This window comes from Neopelma chrysocephalum, unplaced genomic scaffold, assembly GCF_003984885.1.
Source record: "Neopelma chrysocephalum unplaced genomic scaffold, ASM398488v2 Primary Assembly neopelma1_96657, whole genome shotgun sequence".
Taxonomy (NCBI): domain Eukaryota; kingdom Metazoa; phylum Chordata; class Aves; order Passeriformes; family Pipridae; genus Neopelma; species Neopelma chrysocephalum.
The window spans coordinates 541,825-563,489 of NW_020925302.1; the positions used below are offsets into that span (position 1 = coordinate 541,825).

The following is a 21,665-nucleotide window of genomic DNA, read 5'->3' on the forward strand; positions in this document are numbered from 1 at the left end:
TGCTCTGTTTTGAGCCTCTCCCACTGCTTTCCCAGTGTTTCCCTCATTTTCTTGATTTGTTCTACCCCTTCCCCTCCCTTGGTCTGACACCATGCTTTCTTCACTGCTCTTCTTTCCTTCAACCCACAGCGACTTTCCTTGACCCACAGCAACTGCCCTCCCCAGCCTGTTGGCCTCCCTTTCATAATCTGCTCTCCCTTTCCACCTCTACTTCTCACATTGCCTTTTACCACCCCTCTTTTCTCTGATCCAGTCTGAATCTGGAGCAGGGACATCCACTGAAGAGGTGAGGTCTTACTCCTGGCAAGCCCTACAGCCTCAGCTGCAACCACAGCAAACGCTCCTGTTGTCCTTTCTGCCTTCTGCAGGCTCCCGTTCCCATCTCAGCTAGAGAGAGGAAACCTCAGGCACAGAAACATGGGATTTTTGGCCAGTCTTCTCCTGGGCCTGGGGAAAAAAAACACCCTTCTAAACATGGCATTGAACACAGTATATGCACACCTGAAAATTGACTCTCGCTTTACTTTAAAACTGCCATTTCATTACAGGTTGTGCTGTCAAGTCCAACAACTAACCTACCCGTAACAGTAGTATGAGAGCAGAACCAGGACAGCAATGGGTGCTGAAGTATTTTCTAACTAGAAGAAAGAATCTGACAGCACGATGTTGGATTGCTTATATTGCTTTGATGATTTTGCAAGACATCTTTACCTTTTGTTGGAAATGAAGGACAAATCTGTTTTCAGGCTTCCCTACTTTTCAGCCTTAACCCTACTTGCATCTCCTCCCCCTCCTTCCTTTTTTCTTTTCCTTTCTCCATCCTCTTTAAGTTGTAATTCAATCTCTTCCAACTCATGATCTCTTTTCTTTTTTTGGCGCTCCCTCCACCCTCTCTCTCATTAGTTTAACTTGAGTTAATTAGGAATAGTAGGCAGCCCTCAATCTGTTATGTGTTAAAACAGAACAATCCAAAACAGAGGCACAGACACAGCTACGTGATTTCATTGTCTAAGGGAGACAGAAAACCAGTGGGGATTCTGTTATCTAGACTAACATCTTCCCAATGGTTAATCTAACTGGCTTTAAAATGTTCCGCAAATGCAGATCTCGGATAACAATCTTTCCCTGTTTCCTTTTCTTTCTTTTTTTTTTTTTCATTTCATCATTGGCAAGAATGAGTGAATTGGATTGACATGGAGGTGATAGAGGAAGAGGAATAGTCTACACGTCAAAATGACAATGTATATTACATGGTTAACAGAATGAGTGGTACGTGCAATGGCTGCGGGTATTTTTATCTGCCGTGTTGTACAATAATCTCCTTTTTTTCCCCCTAAGTGTATCATCAAGATCACTCCCAATTCCATGCAGATTAAGCGTTTGCTTGAAGGATCTCTTTCTAAGAGTAATATAATTTGATAAATGTGGAACTGAAACAAGTATTCACTTGTTGCTATTACTGGATTGTGTATATATAGAGGTCATGCCTGGTATTCTGACTGTAGTGCTGATCACAGACCTTAGGGCAGAGCGTGCTGAGGAAGTGAAATATAACAGATCTAAGAAATCAAGCCCTGATTCTAAAGGTAAGGCCTTGCATTTTTGACTGATTACATATGGTACTCTTTGGATGAAATGTATGCTTAGGAAGTCAGGAATAACTGTGCAACTAATACAAAAATACATGCCTGCATTAAACATATGTATGTCTGTGAGTACTTTCATACATGTGTATGTAAAAACATAAATACATAAAATTTGAATCCTCAAGGATTGTTGTGTAAGATTCATGAACTATTGACAGCCACATTTACAGTAATTGCTACATTAAATTGCTGATTTTGTATATATGTGCCTGCATGCTTATGAAGTTCTATGGCAGTAATTTGTGTTAATAATTTATCTATTAATTAGCAATGCTAATGTAATAATGCCTTAAAATTAAACAAATCCCATGGTCCTTTTGAAATCTGATATCCAGGATATGGAATGAAAAACCTATTGCAAAAAAAAGAGAGGAAAGATATTGAAAGTACAGCAATAAAAATGTCATTAAATGTGTTAAGAGAAAATAATTTCCTTTCTGCCAAAACCATCTCTTTATGACAGAAAAGACATTAGACTACTAGGGCACAAAAAGAATGCTTAATGAGTGACAAAGTATAAGCTTGATTATCAGAACATACAAGAGTAGATAATCCCTCAAAAAGATACCCTTGGTGGTTTTACTGGGGGGAGATGTGAGAAATTTCTAGCTGGACATAGTCAACATGAGACCAAACATCTCCATAAGGAGATGTTGCAAGAAGCTTAGGAGTTTTTCACAGCTTATTGTTAATATACTCTTTATTTATTTCCCCAGCTATTGGTACAATTATCTGCAAACTTCATTAGATCCAGTGAGGAGACAAATTTGGCCCTTGTAATATTCCTCTGTCTGATCTTTTCTTTCTATAGTAGTGCAAAAATGTAGTGATTAGTGTGGGTATCCTTTATATCACAGATGAAAAATTATTCTTTTTTCTCCTGATGAATCAAAAGAATTTACAGTAACACCTTATTTCAGTATTGATAATACTGTTTAATTTACACAATCTTTCCACATATGTTTTAGATCACAATGTGAGTGTGGCATAAGAATATCCAAGACTTTATAAATCTCTATACTCGATGACATTAATAATTTTATGCAGTGATGCCATTATTAATTTTACAAAGTTTTGACATGAGAGAGTATATCAGTTCCAGTGCTACATGGAAACCATTAAACTTGTATGAACTTATATAAATCCATTATTTAGTCAGAAATTAATATAGTAGAGGAAAATAGTGAAACTAAATTAATCCAACATCTATGCAAAAGATATCTAGAAAGTGCATACCATTAGAAAGACAGAAAATAATTGCCACTTTATCACACATAGAGTAAACATACTGGTATTTTTTTCAAGAGTAAACATATATATCCCCCCACATGCAGCAGATTAGAACCATGGTTCCTATCATTTCTTGTAGCTTTCCCCACATCAAACTCATGTGCAAGCCCCTGTAATTGTTCTATGTCTAAAACAGCACAATTTTCAGTGCAATCCACACAAAACTCCTTTCTTCCTTTAAAACAGAAACTGGTGTGGCAAGAGTAGGGGAAAGATAGTGCTGTAGTGTAAGAACCGTTTTGGTATGTAATAAACCAGAGCACGTATTTGTCACAAGCTGGGTGGAATGACTGGAAGATTATTATGTAATGCAAAGCAGAGCCACAGTCCTGAGTGTTCTCAATTCACTGCTATCTATGAAATTCAGTTCAGACAGAGTTTCGACAGAAAGCTTTGTTTGAGCCATGCTCAGTATGACACATTGTGAAAGTTTCAGAATGCAAGATAAGATAATAAACAGCTACAGAACCAAAAGAAAAGTAACTTAGAAAATGCACAGGTAATGCAAAAGGTGGCTGTGTCCTGTGGGTGTTAGTGGCACGTAGTGATTCATATGTGTGGTTGTCTAACCCAAAATATTAAAAAAGCATAAAGCCAATAGTTTTATATAATATCCTTTAAGAAACACTGCTTCAAATTGGATTAATAACTTTGATACTAAAAACTGCAGTAAATGATTTTGACGTGATGACAATTTATCATGTGCTGCTAATGCTTACATTTGCTTTGCAGTTGATTTTGCCTTATTCTTGAGACATAGAGGTAGTAACAAAGACAAATATACTTGTAGGAGGAAACAGTGGTGTTTTGATACTTGAAACAATGATATTTTTGGATTTGATATAGTGCTAAAACTCACCTCAAAATTAAAACTCAGACTAAAAAATATTTAAAAATTTAGACAGAATGTTAAAAAATACATAAAAGCTAATATTGTTACCTAGACAAAAACGATGCAGGAAAACAGAAAAGAGGTAATGAAAACATAAAGGCAATAAAGCTCATAATGTTTGAGCTGTAGCAGTAGAATTTGTGGACTCAAAGAATTTTTTCAAGCTAAATATAGAAGAATATTAACTATGATCAAACAGAGTTATCTCATGCCCAGGAACACAGAATATTAATTGGATTGCTAATTTCCTCAGAAGCCAGGGGTTCAGTAGAAAATGTTGATGATTAGTAAACTTTAATCTGTTAAAAGAGGTGCTGGAAAAGGATTTAGATAGTCAGTACAGCTTACTGTACACAGAAATTTTTGCATCTTCATATAGCAGCAAAAAATCAATAAACAAGATTTTTTTTCCCTCTTTTGCCCAGAGATATTTGAATGCTTTTATATTTTAGTCCTGGAGAGAGATATCTGAAATTATTAGGACAAAAAGCAGACATATTCTTACTGTAATGAAATTAACCACCTTTCCTTTTTTGAAGCCAGATCATTCCTTTTTACAAACCCTCCCTTTTTAATCCACTGGCAAGATTCTGTAAATGCTTACCATCAGGCAAGGTGCTTTCTATCTTTAATATTCATGCTGAATTTTCCATATTGACTGTACAACCACAGGCACAAACTGATTTGACAAAATGCCTTTATATAATACTCAGGTTAGTATCTCCTCTTGATTGCTAGCATAATGCTTAAGCCTAATTTGAGCAAATAAATTTAATTTGTCTTTTTTTTCCTAATTTCTATTAGCATTAATAGTTATTCCAAAATTAGTAAAGAAAATTTAGATCCCTAAGTACTGCCTTTTCAGATCAAAGCAAGTAGTTTTTTTATTTTGTGTGTCAGATATGGGGAAAAACAAGAAAGAAAATAGAGAACTTTTATTTGGAAATATTCGTAAAGTTATGACATTCTCATTTTTTGTGTTTTAAATTTTAAAACTTTTTTCCAAAACAAATTGTCATGACTAATTTTGAGAAATATTCTTTGTTGTCTTTGTATAAACTGAACAAGGAAATACTTTACAAAACTACGTAACCATAGGAATATGTTGTCAGTGTGTATTATTTAACAAATTCTACACTTCAGTTTATGATGGAACTAGGGATTGGATAGGACAAAAATTAGTGGATTTGAAAAGCCATATCAAAAATTCTCTCATTAACTTTTAGCAGTTGCGACAGAGGTAGCATGGCCAGAAAGCTATTTCTCTACATTCATTTTAAAAAAGTTAGTAGATTTGATGTTGACTTGTATTTAAATGCATTATTTGTACAACTGTAGCTTCACTGAAACTACACATCACAGTCTAGTAGAATAAAATGTTCATATTATTTTGCTTTACATGCCATCAAAAAGAGAAGAAATGGGAAAATAAATCATGAGACAAATATTGTCAACAAATTTCGCACTTTGTCTTCCAGAACTTCTTACACTGCTGTCTATGATCAAATTTTTTTAATTGGATTATGTGAACTGAAAATGCAGTTCTTCAAACACTGAACATTTCTGAACTGTGAGTACTGAATGCATTGATGAATTTAATTCCATACAGTGACAACTTACTAGTCTTCTGACTTAATATGAACTTATATGACTTTTCTAGTTAGTTAAACCTGCTTTCATCTTACAGTTGTTCTTTCTCTTCATTGCAAATTACAGCACTTGAATCTCATATAATTTCTCCTCAGCGGACAGATATTCTGCAGTTTTTCTTAGAACAATCCTGAGTAGAAACAGATTTTTCTTTGCTTTTTGCAGAAATATGACATTATTCTTTTCTGCCATTAAGTGTCCTTTGCAATGCAGGATACTTTGCAAATGAATATATAGATAGGTTTCGGTTTCTAAGAACTTACAATGCTGGAAGATATTAGACAAGTACCACACAGGCACTACACAATTATTGCAAGTATATTTTTAATTATTTTTTTTTAAATTTGTTTTCTGACAAGAAATGTTTTGTGTTTTGAATTTTAAGACTTTTTTCCAAAACAAATTGGAAGAAATGTGGATTTTTCTGATTCAGTTTGCTACTGATGAAATATTAAAAAAGGGAACTTAGTCTTGTGAAAAACAGACAAGAAACAAAAACAGATGGTAGACTCCATTCTGATACTGCAGTTTCATCAGTGCAACAGTTACTTGTGAAAGAACAGCAAAACATTATTACAGTGCACGGAGTATCTAGCTGTCAACTTTACCACTTACACTTATAGTGTACTGTGGTGATTTAAACAGGACGGGGGGAAAGGAGATCTACTAAAGAACTGTTAAAGTGAAAAGTTTCAGTGTTAGAAATGAGATTGAGAGCCCCTGTATGCCCCTAACTACTGCGATTAACTGATTAGAATACGTTTTTTAAAATGCATTTGCTGCAGGTTGAACTCCAGCTTCCAGCAATTGATACATTTTACAGTGGCTTTGGGAACATTTCTTCTCAAAAGACACATTGCAGAGGTATGAATGATTATCCACCGAAAGAGAACAATAATAGTCTGCTTGTGCACTCACTGAGGTGGCCAAAGGAGGATTTCGCCATCATTAACCTATAATGAGAAAATATTCAGAGTGCAAACTGTGAAACCAAAGTTTCCTACTGACATCTTTCCTAATAAGTTTGCTTACATTCTCTCAGTTTATGTAGTTCAATATACAGAATTCTCTTTTATTCTAAATCATATCTTAGGCCACAATAGCTAAATCTTCATCTATGAAAACTTTATTTATTTTCATTCCTGTTTTAAGTTTTAGCTTATATGTAGTGTGGCAATGCCTCCTTTCTCTACTGCTTCTCCCTTCAATCTGTCTTATTTTTTACCTTCTAGTTAGGTGAAAGTTTTCATACTTGCCTATGCCAAATTAATACAAAATTCCAGGTAAAATTTTGAGAAAACATCAGAATTTTATTTAGTTTGGAGATGAAATTTTAAATCTTTCTTGGCAGTGATAGCAAAGGAATAGTTTTACGCAAACTTTATCCTCAGCAAAACATTTATGTTGGTTGTTAAAGGCTAAATACTGTCTTCTACTGCCTGCAAAATTTGTGTCTGTGGAGTTTGGCAAGCTAGCTAAACAAGAAAGTGTATCAGCAATTTAATTTTTCAAGCCAGATTTATAACTTTAGCTATATGTCACTTATTTTTCAGGGAAAAATTGTAAGGAATAAACAGCAACTCTACTTTCAGCCACTGTATCCTGCCTTTGACTTATTTTTGACCCTGCTTTCTCCAGAATATGCTGATCATCCAAGCAAATTTCAGCTTATTACTATCATTATCACCCCAGAGTACAACTATCATCCAGGCAATGTATAATTTGAAGAACTTTTTCAGTACTTAGTATATCATCATCATCGTCATGGCTAGGCTTCGCAAACGAAGATTTGGGAAGGGCTCTACCCACATTTGGTTCAAGTGCGTTGGTGCTAAAAAGGCCAATGCGAGACACGCATGTCCTGTTGCAAAAGGCACAGCAGAAAGACTCCTTAGATGGTATATTCTGCAAGACATGATTCTCTCTGCGTTGTGCATAAAACCTAACATGCTCACTACCAAAGCAATATATCAGAGAATATGTATTTCACATGTACTTATTTTTCTTAGGAATAAGAAACTTTAATATTCTCAGTTTTCATAGTTTTCCTTACACAAAGTGGCAGAAAAAAGGTTTTTAATTATTCTGCTGTCATCTAAATGGTGCAGTGAAACCAAAATAGATCTCTTTTTTACAAAAAACTTTATATTGAATTCCTCAGAGTTTTTCTTTAAAGGTCTGAACGTGTTTCTTTTTGTGGGACACTTTGGCAGCAGCAGCCATATAATGTTACACACAAATTGTGTAAAAAGGGGATTTATTTACATTCTTAATTATATAGATTACCAGGGGCCTAGGTGCACAAATGATCACAGCATTACCCTAATATTACACAATATCAAGCAGGATGAAGAGCAATCTGAGAGTGTAAGGTTTACTATGTTTATGGAAAAAGAAGCAGAACATACCCCCCATGTCTTGGACTAGAAAAAAAAAAAAAAAACAACAAAAAACCCACACCCCCCCCCCCCCCCCCCCCCCAAAAAAAAAAAAACACATACCAAAAAACTCCAAACACCAAAACTTAAAAAAAAATAAAAATTGCTATTTCTATCTTCTTATAAATTCTGTAACAATCAGAAAATATTTGCAGGTGCTTTCCCCCCCCTCAGAATTATAATACACATTATATTGGACTATAATATTCCCAGTTCAAACATCCTTGTTCCTTAGAGAAAGAATTTTCCTTCTTAGAAGAGATGTGAAATGCTTTTACTGAAGGAAACCCAAAAGGTATATCTAGTTCTATCTGCATCTGCAGTGATCTGTATTTATATACAAATGCACACGCATTAACACATCCACAAAACATACTTCTAATTTTAGATGAAAAGTGAACGTCACACACCTCATATCAGGAATACAGTTTTCACTCTAAGCTTGGCTTCTTCCAAGATTTATTGTTGCTAGATTTGCAACTGTAAATCTGCTGGCTAACACATTTCTGTAACAAAGCAGAAGATTAGTTCTCAGAGTGTATGTTATTTATCTGATTTTCCTCTACTAGGATGTTATCATCTATTTTCTATTTTGAAACTAGTTCAAGGGATTATGCAGAAATTACTGATATAATTCAAATTTGTCACATCTCATATTTCTTTTTAAATATAATTATTTAATTAAATGGTACACAGACCTGAAAGCTACTCCTTCATAAGATTCACAAGGAAATGGGAAAGCTTTTGATAACATTCAGTGGAAGCTAGACTAATCACATAATTTCAAAAATCTTAGTCAAGTGTTTTAGCTTTTAATTTTCACTCACCTGTGATACTAATGAGTACAGTAGTACAATATTTCTACCAAAACTCACATGAATATTGGATTATAACTATGACAAAATAGAGAAAAACAGGAATTACAAATTACAAGCTAATGTGGTCAGTTCACTACATCTAAACTTGAAATTATGATTCAAATTGTAGAACAGGGAATAATGTCAGTTTTACCAATTGCCTTAAAAGGAGAGCAGATTCTGTCAGCTGGAAAACAGAAACTCTTCATAATATGCTGCAAAAGTCTTATTCTGTATTGAAATTTGTATTCTGAGCACTATTGCTCCAGACCAGAGATGCACAGATCTACAAGCTGGTTAAAGTTCACTTTTCATTAGAAATTCCAATCTCTGACAACATCCATAGAAACTTCCCTGAAATTTGCAAACAAAGACAGGACTTGCTCCATATTATTTGTTTGTTTGTTTAAGTCAAAATAAGCAGTTGGGAAAGAGAGGAGTTGGAAATCCATCAAAATCCTCCATTGACGTTATAATACAAGGGAAGTACTTGAGTGTTACAGTCATTCTGGAAATGCTGCATGATGAATCACTGTGCCAAGGTTTTTTTGTTTCTAATAAGTCACATTTATACTGCAAATATGGTTCTTTCTTAGCATTTCTCATTACACTTCAAATGTTATAAAAGGGAGTTTTGACCTCAAGATTGTTTGTCTGCTGCATGATTTCTAGACAGGTCTGTAGGAACTTTCCAGAAATAATAGTGATAAAAGAAAGTTGGGGGGGTTGAGACAGGATGACACAAATGAATCATTAGGGATTTCATATTATTTTTATATCAGTTCAATTGCAATTTCAGTAGACATCCTTTTAATGCCTTCTATATATTGCAAATTTTAAATGCTGTTATAGCACTTTACTATCTTGATGTATGGAAAAGGCACTCATCTTGAGTACAAAGATTTATGCTGTAGCAGTCCTCCACTTTGCACTGTAACAATAAGGCTTACTATACTTTAAATATGAAGCTGTTACATCTGCAGTTATGAACCACTGGCTTTCACAAACATCGTTTTACAATTGCTTTTTGCTTCTTTTTTGTTTTCTGGAACCTCAGCTTCCTCATGTTTTTCAGCAGGTTTGAGGGTTATTTTACTGTAAAGATCTCAGGACTCAATATATCCTATACCAAAAACCACAAAAAATAAATCTTTCAAAACCACTGCAGTTATGATGATGCTGATTATTAATATAAAATACTAACATCAAGATTAATAAAAACCAGTGTAAGGAAAATAAGACATATGCATTCAGAAAATTGTTTTTAAATATTAACAAAAGAGGTAGATATTAAACATATCTTTGACTTTTTTTCATTTTAGCTGTAACTTTTTTTAGATGTTCTTCAAAACTTTAAAAGTCGAAAGGGTTATTTTGAGACTTTCATAACTGAAGAACACAATTAATAAACACAGGCTTAAAAAGCACAACACAGCAATTATGTAAAATCAGTTGAGGCCATCTAAAACTTGGCTTTGAACAAAGGTTCATGGAGGAAATGCTGCAAACTACTTGGCAGTAATTGCTGCTAACAATGTAAGTTAATAACTACTGTTGGGTCTGATTCTGATCTAACCCTGACCAGTTTTTGCACTTGCACTCTATTGATTTGCATCAAATTATTCATGAAATTCACTGATAAGAGCTTTTATCTGTGACCTGTGGCACAAAATCTTTCTCCTTATTCATAATTGATTATTTGAAGAACCTTTAAACTATTCCATCAGTTACTACTTGATCCTTCATTTGAACTATGTACTGAAAAGAAAAGTTAAAAAATAGTTTAATCTTTAACAGGAAAAACAGGAATAAGTTTGTTCTGAGTCACAAAAATATATTTTAAATATAAGTCATTCTATGCTGAAAGTATAGTCAATAAAATTGTATTCATTTACTAAGTAATACATTGTTGTGATAATACTGTTCTGTGAAGAGTTCTTATTTTCACAGACCAGATATTCTGTCTAGTTTTCTCGAACAAGTGTTGCAAAAAAGTTATAAATGTTCATTAACTTCCAACAAATAGTTAGAAAAACAGGAGACCTTTATTAATGTTTTAATTAAATAATGTCCTCCTGACAAGAAAATTATTATAGCCTAAGTAAAAAACTTATACTTTTTCAGTTTTTTACTTATTAAGGGACTGTTTCTATGACTTTATGGCAAATAATTGATGTCATGATTGAATAATAAGTAATAATTAGTAGAGTAGGAAAAATTCTGTTGATATAGGTAAAATACAGTTGCTTATGCTTCCTATTTTAGCAAAAATATAGACACAGACCTTTACAAGTCAGGTACATTGTTTTATAGCTCTTATCACATTTTTGTGAGAATTTCTTTCTTCTCCAGAGATACAGATGCATTTTTGATGCATCAGATGATAATGAGTTCTTTTTAGTTGTTTCTGTTCTATTGCCTTCTTCACAGAAACTGTTATCCTTTTCACTTTTGTCTGATTATCTGGTGATAAACTGCAGAAAAGAAAAAAACAATTACAAGTCATTTTAATTTAAGGAAACAAAATATACTACGTGCTACCAAATATTCCTGTAAATTTTAGGAAATGCTCTAACAATTAAATAGATAGTCTTCTGATGTATATTACGAAGAATATTGGTTCTTGTGGCAATGTGCTCTATAGATAAATGTTTTTAAAAATGGTGTAATAATTCCTGAACCACTTCTCTTTCTCTCATTGTTCCACAATATATTCAGTTCCTTTTATTTTTTTCAATGATTTTGTGGTTGCAAATTAGTCATTATTTTATGTGGAAATTGTCCTATATACAAAAATAAAACATCTGTTTCCAAAATCAATACACATTATGATTCATGCTACAGAAAATATAGACTACACTGAGTAGATACCCAAGTAGCAGAAAGATAAATATTAAAGAAATGTACTTATCATCATAGAATTGTAGAATGGTTTGGGTTGGAAACAACCTTAAATATCATCTAGGTGCAACCCTCCTTGCAATGGACGGTGCTGGAACTACTTTCCACTAGACCAGGTTTTGCAGAGCATCGGCAAACTTGACCTTGAATACTTCCAGGGATGGGGCATCCACAACTTCTCTGGACAACCTGTTCTGGTGCTTCCCCAACCTCATAGGGAAGAATTTCTCCCTCATATCTAATCTAAACCTGCTATCTTTCAGTTAGAGCCACTACCTCTTGTCCTGTCACTACATGTCCTCATAAAAAGTCACTCTTCCAGCTTTCTCATGGCAGGCCATCTTTAGGTACTGGAACGCTACTGTAAGGTCTCCCCAGAGCCTTCTCTTCTCCAGGTTGAACAACCCCAACTCTCTCTGCAACTTTGCAGAAGAGGTGCTCTAGCCCTGTGAGCATCTTTGTGGACTCGTTCCATGTTCTTTTTACGGTGGGGGCCCCAAAGCTGGATGCAACACTCCTGGTGGGATGTCATGAGAGCACAGTAGAGGGGGCAGAATCACCTTCCCTGACCTGCTGCCTCATTTCTATTTGTGCAGCCCACAATACTTCTAACTTCCTGGGGCTGCCAGTGCATGTTACCAAGGCTGTTGACCTCATCCACCAACACCTCCAAGCCCTTCTCCTTAGGGCTACTCTCAATCCATTCTTTGCCCAGCCTGTACTTGTGCTTTGGGTTGCCCCAATCTAGCTGCAGGACCTTGCACTTTGCCTGTTGAACTTCATGAGGTTCATACAGGCCCACGTCTCAAGCCTGTCCAGGTCCCTCTGGACGGCATCCCTGCTCTCCAAAGTGTTGACTGTACCACACAGCTTGGTGTCATCATCAAACTTGCTGAGGGTGTACTCGATCCTACTGTACATGTCACTGACAAAGATGTTAAAAAACACTGGTCTCAATAATTTATTTATGCTCCAGAGGCAATATTGTATAGTTCATAAATGGTAGCTAGGAAGATTTCTCCCTGCGGTGGGTGAAAAAAATAAAGTGAAAGCCATCTCACACATCACTACCTATTTCTAGTAAGGTATTTGTATCAAGGGCGATAAATTGTCTTCCTTTATAGTAACCAATAATAATTATTCACACATGGCATAATGTTTGGATGACTAGGATACTGAGTTACTTTATGCACTTGCTTTGGAATGAACAGATTTGTGCTTCAAAATATTTGTGGTTCTTACCACTGATTACAGAGATTAGCTCAGACATAGATAGCTGTATCACTACGATGTAAATTTGTTGAGGTGTGACCCATTCCATTGAGCTAATTGTGATATATTGTGTTGTTTCACCCAAACAAAATCAAAGAGTGGAAATATTTTCTAAAGGGGGTTTTTGACTGATTTTCTTCAGTAAACTTGACTTAACAGAGTCACTGGTCCACAGTTTAAGCTTGGTGTCCCTTTGCTCAGGGATTATGTGTTAATACACTGCTGCCCATGAGTGAGTAGGTGTTACAGACTTTTCTACCCTGAGCCCCAAGTTCCTTCCTAGGTGCTCAGTTCTCTCTTGCATTGTTGTCATACTTTGTTCACCTGTATGATAAATATGGACCTTTGCAACAAATCCCTTTCATAACAGACGGCAGAGAGTGTTTAGTATGTGTATGGAATCAGAAGAAAAGATCTTGCTCCACTCACAGGTGGGGCTCTGCATGAACGGGAAAGACATCCAGCTGTGGTTATGCATGCTTCAGTGTAGAAGAGAGGAGACACCTGTCCCTCTCTGCAGCAAGCGTATCTTGGACAAAAGCACTATTATGGATTTAGCAGAGAATAGGCCTCGTGACAGCATCCACTATCAGCCCAAGCACTGATAACAAGAATTTATTCAATGTCTTTGAAACAAAGCTTACAAAATTAGTAGCACTAGTTTTTCTTGCGCTGTCTCTTCCCTCATTACAGTGAACAAATGGAAGTTAAATCTGGCCATTACTGGAGCAAAGGTGTTTCCATGAATCAGCCAAATAGTAGTTAGTATTATGACATGTTTGTGGAGGTATTATAGAATTGCAGAATCATAGAATATGCTGAGCTGGAAAGGACCCATCAGGATCGTTGAATACAACTCCTGGCCCCGTGCAGGACACCCCAAGAATCACACTATGTGCCTGAGAGCCTTGTCCAAATGCTTCTTGAACTGAGACAGGCTTGGTGCTGTGACTACTACCCTGTTCCAGTGCTCAATCACCTTCTCTGCGAAAAAACTTTTCCTGATATCTAACCTAAATCTCCCCTGACTCAGCTTCATGCTTTTCATCAAGTCCTCTCACTGGTCAGCAGAGTGAAGAGAATGGAGAATATTCTAACACATTTCATCATATGCTGTTATCATCCATGTAGCAAAAAGAGAAAGAATTTTCAGTAATTGAGTTCAAATTTCAAACTCAAATAAATAGTTATGCATCTGTCAGCTGCCTCACTCCAGGATTTTATAGGTAACAGAAATTTTATAATAACTGAAGAACTGCTAATTGTGGTCAGATACCTGTAATTATATAAAAGAAACACTTGGATTTTCAGAAATGCAAGATAGTCAGTGCTCCGCAGAAGCTAAAGGAATTTGTTCAGCAGCCTTGAGGATCTTGTTATTTTGAATTCAGTAATTCACAATTAGAGTTATCAGAACTTTAATATCCTACCATCTTTGGACTCTAAATTTATAAGGGCAAAAGGGGCAAAAAGTGACTACTGTTTCTGTTCTACTGCCATTAATGGATGGCATAAGGAAGATTAACAAAACAAATAAAGCATTTCAGAGTGAGAGTCCACAGATTTCACAAATCTCAATGATTTCCACTTTTAAAACATATTTTGGTGCTTTTGACACTTAAATCTTCCACTCCTAACTTAATGCCCATTCCTGTCAGTAGCAGCAGGGAATCTGCTTGAATCACTGAATAATTCCCTATCTTAACTCCATGTATAATCTGAATTTGGAAAAAGTTGTTCAGATAATCAGGATTTTCAGTAACAGAGATATTGTCTAAATAGAGATTTTTCAAAGGATTTTTTTTATTTTAAGTTTTTTTATAAAGTGTAAGCACGTACTTAAGTATTAGAGATTCAGTCTAAATTCAGCACAGATGATACAATACAGCTACCAAAGAGTTTAGTGTAACAGCATATTCTGTGCAACACCTGTTCCAGAGAACTTTAGACAATAGTGCGTGAGTCACCATGGAAGATTATTTAACTTCAGTGTTTTGAATTATAGCAACTTTGTGGAGGTTACTTACTAATTCTTGAACTGCACATTATTATCAAGGTGAATTGTGAAACAGTAGTGATTCAGGATGGAGAAAAAAAGCCACAGAATAAAAACAGCAGGAAGCTGTAATAAACAAGAACATGGTATATGAGGAAAATTAAATAATTTCTACACTAGGTTAAAAGCATTCCTAGGCTGAAAATAAATGGAAAGTTATTGGAGACAGGATTGGGATGAATGTGAACAGTTTGTCTAAGCAATAGTTTCCTAGAGAAAGGGAGGGAAATCAGTCATCAGAGAAGTTAAAGGGTTTATTGACATTAATGGTAATGCTTGGAGCAAGTCTCAACAGATAAGGTCCAAGGAAAGGGCAACTGGATTGCTCAAGATAGCAAGTAAACTTTTAAAGAGACAAGACTTTTTCAACAATATACAAAGTCTAGAGAGAAGAGAAAGGACACACAGGAAGAATGGTAGCGAAGGTGATCCATGAAATCCAAGGAGAAAGAGGGAAACAGGAAAAAAAAGGAAGGCAAACTATGTGTTAAATGAATAAATGGTGTCGAAAAATAAAGCAGTGATTACCAGCATGTTTGGAAAAGTTGAAACTTTTTACCCAGGGTAGCATCTCTAAGGAGATTTCAGGTCATCCTTATACACATGGAAAGATGATAAATACTATTGTTTTCCAAAGTAGTTATCATAATTTTAGATTGAACATTTTTAAAAAAAAAATCAGGAATGCTGTGGTACATAAATATGAGAATGCATTTAGAACACTATCATTTGGGAGAAAGATCTTTTGCTTTACTTGAAACAAGATAAATCCACTGATCTCTGTTCTGTAGATCCAGTCAGGCAAATCTGAGCAATTGGCACGTGAATTATCTAGAGACAAACTCTTTGTGGCTAATGGAGAAAAGAGTGGCAGGAAGGTTATTAGAGTAGACATTAGTGTCTAAACTTGAAAATTACAAGGAAAAGTAAAAGAAAAAAAATGGTACCCGAGGACAGGACTGAAAAGTTATATCCCAAATAGAAATGAATAAACCCTATTTAGATATTCTGGGTTTTGTATGAAATTCAAAGACATTCTCTAAGGCAGGCAAACACTGTAACCCAAAATGTTAAAGTCTGAAGGCACTGTTCACAAAACTTTAACGTATACTGTTCTTTGCTTGGATGTCTTAAGCCAGACAGCTAAGGCAGAAGACCTGAAGGATGCATGCCAAAGTAAGTAAAGAGCAGGTAACCTTGGATATCAGGATGTTACGGCAATAGGAATGGGTGCCCTTCATTCATATGACAGGGTGAATGGTTGAAACTTAAGTTTAAGTCCACACAGCTCTTTCTATCTCACTGAGAGAAGGCTATCATGATAATAGAATTCTTTCTTATCCGGAAACAACTTGAACTTTTCTAAAGTTCAGAAATTCTTGCTGAAACCATATGTCCAAACACAAAAATAATCCATAATAATTAAGGCATGCCCTTTAATTCAGAAAGTATGTGAAATGTAATTAATTTATGGCAAGATTAATCTTGTGATATATCCTATCTCATCTGTCAGTTAAAGGCCCTCTATTTACAGATGGTGTAGATGATGCCTGATACGTGAGTTAAATGTGTGCAGTGAGCTTTACAAGCATCTGTGTAGTCTCAGTCAAAGCAATGAGATCATATCTCTCTATTTCTATGGCATTAATCCACAGTGCATATATCAGAAGCCTAGCACAGAAAAACAAGTTCTAGGAGACCACCAATCAGAAAAGGTAGGACTTTATGAAGAAAGGAGTTTCTTGTGCCTTATAAAATGATTTGCCTGTAGAAGAGATATCTTTCTCATTGAATAATCAGAACAGGACATTTATGCACCGGTGGGTTTCACTCTGTGTAGAAAAGTCTTGTCTATTGAATGATTTGTTTAGAACTCAGTTATTCCAAAGGGCATTGTGGTAAAAATTTTGTCCTTAAATTTGTGGTGCTATCTGGAAAAAAAAATAGCAGCAAACTTTTCCTCAGTTCTGCCCACAGAGAATTTTTTCTGGATTGATCATTTCTTTTTCTGACCTTCACATTTCTTGAAAAATATGTGAAGGATTTTGTATCACCATAGTCTTCCCTTATCTCTATGATCTACACAACAGACATTAATTACAGTACTTTTAATGTACCCTGAACATATTAAAATGTAACCTAAGGTGGCTTGTTTTTAATGAATGCTTTCTAGCTCTGGTAATTATTCTCATCAACTCTCCAGTGAGAAGGGCTTAGTTTGTTTCCAGAGCTAACAAGTCTGTCTTTACCTTCAGAGCTGCCTTCAAGTGAAGAACTTTACATTAAATCTGGGCACGTGCCTGCTGAGAGAAAGCAATTTTACAGGTAAGATGAGGAGTCCTAAAACTCTGTTCCCAGGTAAGGAATTTGTAGTGTCTGCCTAAGCAGATTGTTTCAGCAGTGTTTGCTTCATTGAAATCTCAGCTCAGTGAAAAGGCTGTTGCTTTCGGTCACAAAAATAAGTAGTGTCATTTTCTCTTTGCAATGAATTCTATCATCCAATCATATTCCTGTATGCAAATATACCATAGCTGGTTCAGATAAAAAAGCACAAATAAAGCTAGGGGCTCAGTCAGGACAAAAATCACTGCACTTCCTTTATACCTCATTTCACCTGTGTTTCAGGAACATCCTCAAACTTCTCAACTGAAAACATGAAGAAGCAAGGTTCAGACAGCAATTCTGCTACAGTTATGCCAGCTCTGCCAGAACCAATCAAAGATCTGAAAATTAAGTACACCAAGGTTAGTAGCATTTGCATTTCTTAATCTTTCTTATGCATTCAACTTAGACAGTAGAATGTGTTCAGTTTAACCTTATATAAACTATGGAAGCCGCTGTAAATCAGTGCTTAAAATGTTTGTTCTGACCAAGTTCTGATTTTACACATATTAGCAATTGATGTTCAGTGATCCTTTTAACCTAAGTTAAAGCACCCAATTGTGTAAGAATAATACATTCTTTCCATGTTTAATTTAGGCTGAGTTGTTTTTCTCCTGAATCAAACTTTCTGCAGTAGTGAGTTTCTCAGAAAGTATAAATGAAGCAAAGAAGGAAAAGTTTCTATTATTATATTATTTTTCAAAAGAGTGAGAGCAAACTTAAATGTCAGCATATTGCATCATGTTATGATCAGATTTAAATAATTATACCTAATAAGAATATGTGGAAAGGGATATGTGAAAATGAAACTAAAATAAAAACAATTCTACTCATGTGTTTACCTTAGAGATAGTGAATCTGTTTTTCAGCTTAAACAAGTAGCTATCAATAAAGTCTACCAACACGAACTACTCAATATTATGATAAACTTTTTGAAATAAAAAATTCTTCTCCATATACATTTAGAAATATACAGATAAAGAAGATTTGTATCCAGACTTGTGTTTCCAACTTGAAAAGACTCTTTTCCTGTTTTATACCATAATATTATGTCATAAAACACAGATATCTCCTAGAATTTTCAAAAAAAGTGTTGGCAGAGAATATTGAAACTCTGCTCTCTGAAACATTCAGGTAGAAGAATTGATCAGAAAGGACCTCATCTTTGGAGACTCCTTTATCACTGTTCTTTTTTTCTTGATACTGTTGCAAGGGAAATAATATTATTTTCTAGAGCCACTGCTTATTTTCTTTTCCAAAAGCAAGGTATTTAGCAATCATCTAAATTAGTCCTTTTGAATTACATTCCATCCTACTTTTTTTTATGGAAAAAATTGAGCAGATTTCAACGCATGTCTGTCTTGAATAAATCACACAGGATCCTACTTTGTAAATATTTAACAGACCAGGAAAGCTATGTAGTTCTGCCATACCACGTGATAGCCCACTACTGCTCTTCCTGTCTCAAAAAAAAAAGGCTTTTTATTATTTGATTTTTTAGTTTTCCAAAGGAAGACAACTAATATGAACAAAACACTAACTGATGTAACTGAATATTCTGAATATTTCACTAGTAAAAATCTATTCTGTTGATATAAAAAGCAACCACAAGACAGCCGGCCAAGACAATTGAAAAGTCTATAGTTTGTAGTGTGTAATCAAGTAGAGTGCCACATTCCAAATATTTCTTTTGCCTTTGCAATAAAGTTGTATATATGATTTGTACCTGTACAGAAATGCAATGCACTGGTTTGCAAAATCCAACACACCCTTGTGGAGGTTTGATCTTTGCAATGCTTTCCTTCTGTCTTCAAATACCATATAGGATTGTCTGAAAGCCACAGCAGTCTACTGAGACCTAGAGATTAGGGATATTAGTGATGCTGGCCCATATTCAGCACTCATCTCACAATTTAATAAAGCTTTTCCACTCTTGCTTTCTTACCCATCCTGTTCCTCTCCTGTTAGAGAAGTTAGAACATGGGGGGTGGGTGACTACTCACACTGGAAAGAATGAGACAAGGGAATCACTAATTACTGCTGATGTATTACCCTTTCTGTCTGAAGCACACAGGATCAGATCCTTCATTTCTGTACACTTCAACATTTCTTTTCCTGGCATTACATAGTATCAACAGCAATTGCATGAGAATCTGAAGAGAGGTTTTCAGAAGATGTTCAAGGACTTTCCTCTTTACTTAACACTGTGTTTTATTTTCTATGAGAGGGATCATTTGAGGCTTTTCACAGAATTCATTTAACTAAGTATTTCCATATGAATCTGGATTTATAGGGAGGTATAGCTACATTTCAGATTAATCCTTTTTCATATGTAACATGTATACTAGTATAACACAACACTCTTCAGGGAATTTCACTTTCAACCATCAAATGGAAGTATTTTAAACATTAAAATTGGCTTGGAGTTTGAACCACAAAGTGATCTTGAATTGGTTTCATATCTGAATCTCCTTAAAGATATTCCCATGAACTGAATAAGTTTTGGTATCTAGCTAAAAATGTACTAGTAAATATTTTACTTAGTCAACACTGAAGAATTAGACAATGATTGTGTGGCAAATACTTTCTGTCATGATGCTTTCACATACCCTAAGCCCTGTGGTACTCCTTTAATCAGAGAAACTCAGATTAGTTAATTATTAGGTTGTCAAATTACATGAGGGGGAGAAAACAGCTGAACACTCTCTCACTAATCTGCATGTGGAATATCAGAAAGTGTGGAAGGTTAAGCCACTCTGAATAAAGAAAATCATAGCTGCGCATCAATATGTTGCATCACTAGCTTCAAAACAAAGATGAGGCAGAAAAGCACAAAAATATAATTGGAATATTGGGGAAAAGGTAATCAGCTAGAAAGGTACTATAGAAACTAACTCTTTTTCAGATCAGCTTGCTTTGTAGACACAAAGCCCCTTGCTGACAAATAAAAAAATTTACGTAAGTATTGAATAGAAAGAGTGTGTTCTCTGATTATTAGCTCATTGCAGCAGTAAAATGTAATTCCTATATCAATAATAGCATACAACTTCAAGGGAGGGGAAAAAAGTTAAATGAAATATTAGCCAAACATAAGATTCTTGTAAGGAAAAACCTGAGGTGGGAAAAAATAAGATTTCACAGCAGGTATTCTATACTGATATATTTGCTTAAAGTTAACTTCATTCTCTAGTAGTTCCTTAAATAATATTGCATATTTTAATTTTATTTCTTAAAGCTTACAGTGAGACTCCATGATGTATTTTGAGACTAGTAAGCTAGAACTTACAGCACTTGAAATGTGCCTCCTCTTGGGCCGCAAATCTTTAAGGTCTAGATGTATCTGAAAAATTTACTGCCAAGTAAATTTTAGTGTATTACAGTACTCAAGAATATCTGAATGACTGCCATAATCTATAAGAGCAGATGTATATGGGTGCCAGCAGTTATTCAGCACTGCACATCATCTCACCTGAGTGAGTGGTGCTGAACTGCCTTCGGCATGCATCCAAACTCAGCCCTGATGTCTCTTCACTGTTCCTGGCCTGTAAAAAAGTGCTGTTGGTGTAATTCCCTGGTTTATAGTCTGCACTAGAAAGCTTGTGAGCAGTCAGCTGAGCAGCTGTTCAAATCTGTTGATCCCTTTTATCTTCGTGAAATAGTCAACAGGGCTCATTTGAAAAGTATTGAGAAGAAAAACTTTATTACAACTAGGGGCAGATTTATGGGTGGAAGAGGTTTTGCTTTTTCTTGTACAATAAGTTTGATATCTAAATAGAAAATAGCTTAGACATTTAATTTCATGTTTACAAAGCTATCCTTAATAGCTAAGTTACAGATAGTCCACATTTTAGTTGGTTCTATTTCATTTCTTGACTACATTTCTGTAGTTTGAATTATAATTTTTAACAATAATAGTGAATTACATTAAAATTCTTCCCTTGAAAAGAATAAGTTTATAGGCAGATGCTGATATGGGATCTTTGCTACAGCAGAAATTGTTTTCTTCTTTAAGCTGCACTTTTAAGTCATTTTGCAGAAGCACTGAAGCCTGAATCCCTGTACAGACTTTGTACAATACTGAAACCACAAAAAAGGGGATTCTTATTCTAAGGAAGATTCAGCAAAAGTTATGTGTCATAAAGTGATTACACCTAATGTAAGGGGCCTAAAATTTATTTCAGCAGAGCTGAGGTGGGGTTCATCTGAAACAAAGCTGTACAGAGTCAGCATGAGCTTCCCTCATGCAGCACGGACACAAATATGGCACTTCCCATCTAGCAG

The 21,665-nt window shown here is 35.2% G+C and overlaps 1 protein-coding gene across 1 annotated transcript in view; it reads left to right on the plus strand.

The window, feature by feature from the left end:
* Positions 1 to 613: 613 nt before the first annotated feature.
* The window catches only part of ALDH1A1 (aldehyde dehydrogenase 1 family member A1), a 51,182-nt gene continuing 30,130 nt past the window's right edge, over positions 614 to 21,665 (plus strand). Inside the window, exons 1-3 of the mRNA XM_027708971.1 lie at positions 614 to 1,586; positions 17,260 to 17,327; positions 17,628 to 17,746. Coding sequence (XP_027564772.1) covers positions 17,657 to 17,746 — 90 coding nt within the window. The 5' untranslated portion in view covers positions 614 to 1,586; positions 17,260 to 17,327; positions 17,628 to 17,656. The remainder of the gene's footprint in view (positions 1,587 to 17,259; positions 17,328 to 17,627; positions 17,747 to 21,665) is intronic.